At 37.9% G+C, this 6935-nt stretch overlaps 1 protein-coding gene across 4 annotated transcripts in view; it reads left to right on the forward strand.

Annotated features, from left to right (window-relative positions):
- Positions 1-5189, forward strand: part of Pnpla8 (patatin like phospholipase domain containing 8) — a 61734-nt gene extending 56545 nt beyond the window's left edge. For all 4 annotated transcript variants that reach the window (XM_052738403.1, XM_052738402.1, XM_052738405.1 and 1 more), the window contains 2 exons: positions 97-292; positions 3991-5189. In XM_052738403.1, coding sequence (XP_052594363.1) covers positions 97-292; positions 3991-4265 — 471 coding nt within the window. In that variant the 3' untranslated portion in view covers positions 4266-5189. The remainder of the gene's footprint in view (positions 1-96; positions 293-3990) is intronic.
- Positions 5190-6935: the final 1746 nt, after the last annotated feature.

Consider the following 6935-nt stretch of genomic DNA (forward strand, 5'->3'; position numbering starts at 1 on the left):
TCATTTGAAGAGACTCTTGTAAATTGCTCACTACACTGTTAGCTTTTCCCTGTAGTAAGTACTGAACTGACTGATCTTGTGACTTTTGTTTTACAGGATGGAGGTTTGCTTCTGAATAACCCTTCAGCCCTGGCCATGCATGAGTGTAAATGTATCTGGCCTGATGCACCATTAGAGTGTATAGTATCCCTGGGCACCGGACGGTATGAGAGTGATGTGAGAAATACATCAACGTACACAAGCCTGAAGACTAAGCTCTCTAATGTTATCAGCAGTGCTACAGATACAGAGGGTTAGTGTCTTAGGGTTTCTATTGCTGTGAAGAGACACCATGACCATGGCAACTCTTACAGAGGAAAGCATTTAATTGGGATGGCTTACAGTTTCAGAGATTTAGTCCATTATCATCATGGCAGCATGAAGGCATGCATGGTGCTAGAGAAGGAGCTGGGAGTTCTATATCTTGATCTGCAAGCAACAGGAAGTGAATTGTGTGACATGCTGGGCATAGCTTGAGCATAGGAGACCCCAAAGCCTGCCCCCACAGTGACACACTTCGTCCAGCATGGCCATACCTACTTCCAACAAAGTTATACCTCCTAATAGTGCCACTCCCTGTGAGCTTATGGGATTCAATTACATTCAGACTACTACAATTAGTTTTTCTGTGCTACCTTGAGACACTTCAGTTTACAGTGTTTTGATTTGGGTACATGTGACCTGAACTGTGAAAGAGTGCTTTAGGTCTGTCTTGTGTGCTTAGAAAGCACACGGGAGCTCCTCACCCTTCCCTTGTTCAGTGACCCTAAAGAGAGCACTCTCTTGGAAGTTAGTGCCATCTTCTCTTAGAGTTAGAGAACTATCTAATGCTGACCTGGACAAAAGCTCAGGTGGAGACTTGCTGGTTAAGAAAAGGAAAAGCGACAAAGGTCAGGTGGGTTTAAATGTTCGTATAATAACCATGAGACAATTGGAGGACTAAGACAGTTGGATTCTGAAAAATGTGGAAGTCACCTGGCATTAGAATACATTCTTGTTTCTGCTTTTGGTGCCCTTCTAGAATAGTCTTCTTAAAGTGGCCCATTTAAAGTCTATTCAAAATATCATCCCTCTTTCCTCTTCTTAAAAACTTTCTAGGCTTCCTGTCTGTGGAACAAAATCCAAAAGCCGTCTTCCACTAAACTTATCAGACCGTGTAAGACTGAACCTCTGAATGTGCCTCTTCTTCCCCAAAATATATCTAGCCATTTTAATTCTTACTACTCTCCATACACTCTAAGAACTCGTGGGCCTCTTGGCTTCTGCTATTGCTGTACTGTCCCTGTAAGGCCCTCTGCCTAGATACATGTGTGGCCTTTGCTTCATTCAGGCCATCTGCTCTCAGGAGACCTTTCCAGACCATTTCTCCAGTTCTTCACCATCTTATTCCAGGCACTTACATACCCATCTGCTTCTTTTTCTTTCTCCCTCTCCAAGTACTTGTCTTCTTACGGCTATACATTACATATTTATTTATTGCACGTCTCTCTGTGCCATTAGAATAGAAGGCAAAAGGTAGAGGTATAGCTCAGTATTAAGAGTCCTTGTCTGACATTTGTGAGGCCCCGAGATTCATCCTCACCACCTTAAAATGCAAAAATGCTTATCTTGTCTTATCAAGTTTATTGTTGATTCCAGTTCCTAGCACATATTGAGCCTTTGGCAAGTGTCTGTTGAATTTTGAATTTTGAATTTTGAACCTTGAGCTTTATTTATATCTCTTAACCTTACTGCTTTATTTTTATATCCTAAAATGTGTTATTAATTTCTTAAAGTAGTAGTTAACAGCTCCATGTTTAAGCCAGTCTCTCCGTATCAGGATGCTTTTAGTTAAATCATGAACTTAGTGAGGTTCTTCAGCTCTCTGTTAAGGACTTGTATCTTTTAAAAGGTAACCTACAAAAACACGACAAACTGCATTTTTTCACTCTCTGAAATTTTGCTGAATTCATAAGGTATCTTTTTCACTTTGTTCAGTTAAAATTGACAAAAACTGTATATATAAGGTGTGCAACTTGCTTAAATTCAAGTACATTCTATAACAGTTGCTACAAGATAAATGTTTCCATCTCCTGGTGTGATTAACTCTGATTACCATACTGTTTATTCAAACACTAGCATTTATTCAGCTGCAGGAATTGAAAGTTTATACCCTTTAGCCAATATCTTCCCCATCATTAAACTCCAGGACAGCTAGCATGCAATACTCTCTTTTTCCTAAGCTTGACTATTTTAGATTCTACATACAAATATCATGCATTATTTGTCTTTGTTCATTGGCCTTCAGATTCATCCATGATGTTGCAGCTAAAATCCTACTGCATGTAAAATACATACTGGAATGCATATCCTGACTATTTTTAATACTGCAGTGAACATGGAATGACCAATACCTCTTCAAGATTCTGATTTCATTTCCTTCAAATATATACCCAGAGTGGGATTTCTGGTTCATATAGTAGTTGTATTTCTATGTCTGTGTAGCACCTCCATGTTGTTTTGATAGTGGTTGTACGAATTTGCATTCCTACCCTTTTTCCACATCTTCAGCAACACTTACCTCTTACCTTTTGATAAGAGCCAACCTTATAGTGTGACTTTGTGCTTTTAATTTGCATTTGTGATGATTCAATAAAATTTTCTTATGGTAGGCCATCTGCTCAGACAGTAGTTTTTTTTTTTTATTATTATTCTTTTTTGGGGGGCCGCCACCCAGCTCCCAAATAAGTCACACACGGAGGCTTATTCTTACTTATGAATGCCCGGCCTTAGCTTGGCTTAGTTTCTAGTCAGCTTTTCTTAACTTTAGATTATCCCATCTACCTTTTGCCTCTGGGCTTTTCCCATTCTCTTACTTCTGTGTCTTACTCTTACTCCATGGCTTGCTGGGTAGCTAGGTGGCAGGTACCTCAAGTCCTCCTCCTTCTCTGACTGCTAGCTTGATCCTTTTCTCCCAGATTTCTCCTTCTGTATATTCTCTCTGCCTGCCGGTCCCACTATCCTTTCTCCTGCCTTGCCATTTCTTTACATCAGGTGTTTTACACAGGCACAGTAACACAGCTTCACAGAGCTAAACAAATGCAATGTAAACAAAAGCAACACACCTTAAAATAATATTCTACTACAGACAGTCTTTAATGAGCCAATCTCATACTGCCTAAGTCTATATTTCAGATAATGGTGAGTTCTTTTGGAAACTTTAGAAGATGTGAAATGTTACCTCATTGTACTTATGCTCTAATTAATACAAATACAGAGGTTTAATTGTGATAATTAACTTTGAAAACAGATGCAAGAATTACATTGAAACATAAATAATAATTTATTATAAATTGTTATTGAAATACAAAAAACAACAGTTTTATATGGTCCACTCTAAGCAATTATTGATTAAGTGGTAAATATATATATGACTGATTAAGAGGAGCACAAGACAACCAACATGATTCTGTTTGTCTGACATTCTTTAAAAAGGAGGAGGGTAAGAGATGACTTGCTGGAGACTCAGAAACCTTTGGAGGTCATAAGAATGCTCATGACTTGTGGTAGTAAAACAAATGTTTATCCATTACCAAACTTTTTCAAATTACACAGTTAAAACTGATTAATTTTAATACGCATAAATATATAGCCCAGTGAAGATGGTCTCCAAAAAAATGAAAAACAAAAGGAAAGTAAGGCATTTTATCAGGGAAAGAGAGTCATCAAGCAAGATCATTAATTGAGCAGAATATATAAAGTATTTGGAAAGTGATTTGCAATTTGTAGATTTGTTCTTATTATGGATTCCTTGAACCTATTGTGAGTTGGGGTATTAAAAGCATGTTCATAATGTGCCTAAAATGAAGATAACTTTAAATGAAGAAAAAAAATTAATGGAGCATTCCAAAATAACTTGCCTCACACCTTCTTGTCTTATCCACCCTCTCTCCTTTATTTTTGTTTTAACAGAAGTCCATATAATGCTGGATGGTCTGTTACCTCCTGATACATATTTTAGATTCAATCCTGTCATGTGTGAAAACATACCCCTAGATGAAAGTCGAAATGAAAAGCTGGACCAGCTGCAGCTGGAAGGGATGAAGTATATAGAAAGAAATGAACAAAAGATGAAAAAAGTTGCAAAAATATTAAGTCAAGAGAAAACAACTCTTCAAAAGATCAATGATTGGATAAAATTAAAAACTGACATGTACGAAGGCCTTCCATTCTTTTCAAAATTGTGAGAAGGGTATATACATATATTCTCATAAGTGAAGCCCATCAGAAGACCCACCAAATTTAGTGAGGAACTGTGTGCTTCAACATGAGTTTTCTGTGGGATACTGAATGAATTGTGGGAAATCCTGAAACAGATGATGCTTTGAACAGGTTGCACCTCACAGAAGATATGTTTGATTACAGAAGTCATATGGGAATTAAGTACTTAAGATGTTCATAACCTTTAGGCATTTTATTACTGTGCTAGTTGGTTTTAGTATCTATTGGTCTTAAATTGTTTGATGTTTGAAAATTTATTAATATATGTGCCAAACAAGAAATGGGAAGTCTTGTACTTAGTGCTTTGCTTTTAGTTGTCTAAATCATGTGGAATTTGTGTGACCATTGATTTTCTTTTGTGTCAAAAGCTGATTTCTCTTGACATTTACACTACTCAGCATTTCACTAGGTGCACCTACAATCCATGTGTTACCTTTCACTGTAATATCCTTTAAAGAGATGTGAAAATGGGATTTTCTTTGTTAAAGTACCTGTATGTTTGAAATAGGAAAGAACTGGATACAGTTTTCTATTTTAAAAGATCGGTGAATTTCCAGTGAACTAACTTTCCTCTTGAGATTTCAAGATAATGTTCACTTTTCTAGAACGAATGCTATCTTTTCATTCACTCTTACAGAATCAATTGTTTGATTTTACTGAGAAAATATTCTTATCATTAACAGAAATAAACTATTGAAGTGATCAGCTCTGCAAGGCTAATACCGTTTTAAAGTTTTATATTGCTCATAATGATTGCCCAATTCCTTGTAGCATTTATGAAGAAATGTTAGTCTACTTAGATTTACTTCAGTAATACCTTTAACTATTTGGGTTTTACCAAAGTCAAAATGTGGTTCTGTAGGCCAAATAAATTCTTCTTTGCTGTATTATTTCCTTTGTAAATCTTTACATTGTGTTGAAATTTCCTATAAAAAATGAAACCAAGGTGTGTACTTACCCACATAAACTAGCACTGACCCTGCTGCCCACACGTGTTGCCATGCTGTTTGCAGTGCTGGCTCACTGAAATGATGAGATGGGTGAGAGCTGGGGAACGATGGAGGATGGGGTGTTCATCTGCTGTCTGCTGCATGCAGCCTCTCTCATGACTCTGGGGACAGTGGACAGTTGGTGAGAAGGGGAAAGCCAGTTGTCAAGTTTTGTGACTTATCATTCATATTTTAGGAATAAGATAAATAAGCATCCAGTGATCTCAGAAGATAATTAAAACAATCCTTTTTAGACTGTAAATACAAATAAGCTCTTACACAGCTAGACTGACTAGTGTAAGAAAAATAGAAACTGCTGGAAATCTGCATATTCTGGGAATTCCTTACAATAGGTTTCAAGCCCAAGCTGCTGACTGTGTGGCCCACACAAGTGTGCCTTGTGAGCTTCTCTTGTACTAGCCTGGTGCAGTTCGTGCTGTGCAGCTTCAGACCACTTTGCCTTGGTTGTGCTTTGCTGGTCATTGCCAGGGGTAATCAATGCCCGGTTTCTTTCTTCAGCCACATACCTTGAGTACTACCTTCGCTCTTTGATCCTGACAAAGTCTAGCCATTTGTGGAGTATACAAGTTTTTGTTTGCTCTTATCCCCACTGGTCCTGATTATCCAAAGAACTGAGTAATTCCCTGAGAGAACATTCATTCTGTAATGAAAGCAGTACTCTGTGTCCAAAAGCAAGGTACCAGGGCTCAGAAAGGACCACTGCACACTCTTAGAAAAACACCATCATTTTAACTAGAATGTACTTTCCTGGAATGTAGTAGAATGACTTTAGATCCAGCTTACTGAACTGAATCTGTGATGTTGGATTCAGTTGGTGAGGAAATGTACTTATCCCAATACTTATCACCTTAGTCTTCACATATGACCTTAGAGCTTTTTGCAAAAGTAGATTATCTCAGTATTCAATTTTGTAGAAATATCTCATGTCTTTCTTTAGCCATCCTAGGTGCCGTGGTACCATATAGTGGTGCTGTCCTCATGATGACACCTCCCAAAGGACTCACAGATCTGTGGAGAAGGGGCTAGAGGAGATGATGCCTGAGCTTTCCTACCCAGTATGCCAACATTCAGCCTTTCGGAAGGAGCTGTCTACAGAATGGCCACAAATGCCTACAATGAATTTCTTCTACAGGAAGTTGAAGATGTCCTCTGTGTAGTTAGGATGCATAAACCATTTGCATGGAAAATTCCACTTTGGTTCTATCCCAACAAATTCTTTTCACATTCATTGCACTGTGTTCTTTTTTGTTGTTGTTTCTTGCCAAGTTTAAATACAACAGAACTGTTCGCTTAATTTGACTTTGAAGCAAATCTATGGCAATTACTCTTTCATGACTAGGAAATAGGAAGCGCATTAAAAAACAGTTTGTTCTGTTCCTGGCAGGAGCTATCTACCATTCAAAAAGGCTTCACAGACTACAGATGCCCCTGGACTAGACTGTTTGCATGTGTTGGTCCACCAGTTTGATAAATGTGCCTCTCAGAAGTTACACTGATTGCTTTGTTCCTTATAACTTGTATTCAACTGATGTGAATAGATCCAAACTCATCACACCCCACAGATACACATTACTAGTTTGGTTAATTAGTTCGTTAAAAATAAAATATTGGACCAATGAGATGGCC

Source organism: Peromyscus californicus, unplaced genomic scaffold (genome assembly GCF_007827085.1).
Source record: "Peromyscus californicus insignis strain IS unplaced genomic scaffold, ASM782708v3 Scaffold_15__1_contigs__length_86483966, whole genome shotgun sequence".
Taxonomy (NCBI): domain Eukaryota; kingdom Metazoa; phylum Chordata; class Mammalia; order Rodentia; family Cricetidae; genus Peromyscus; species Peromyscus californicus.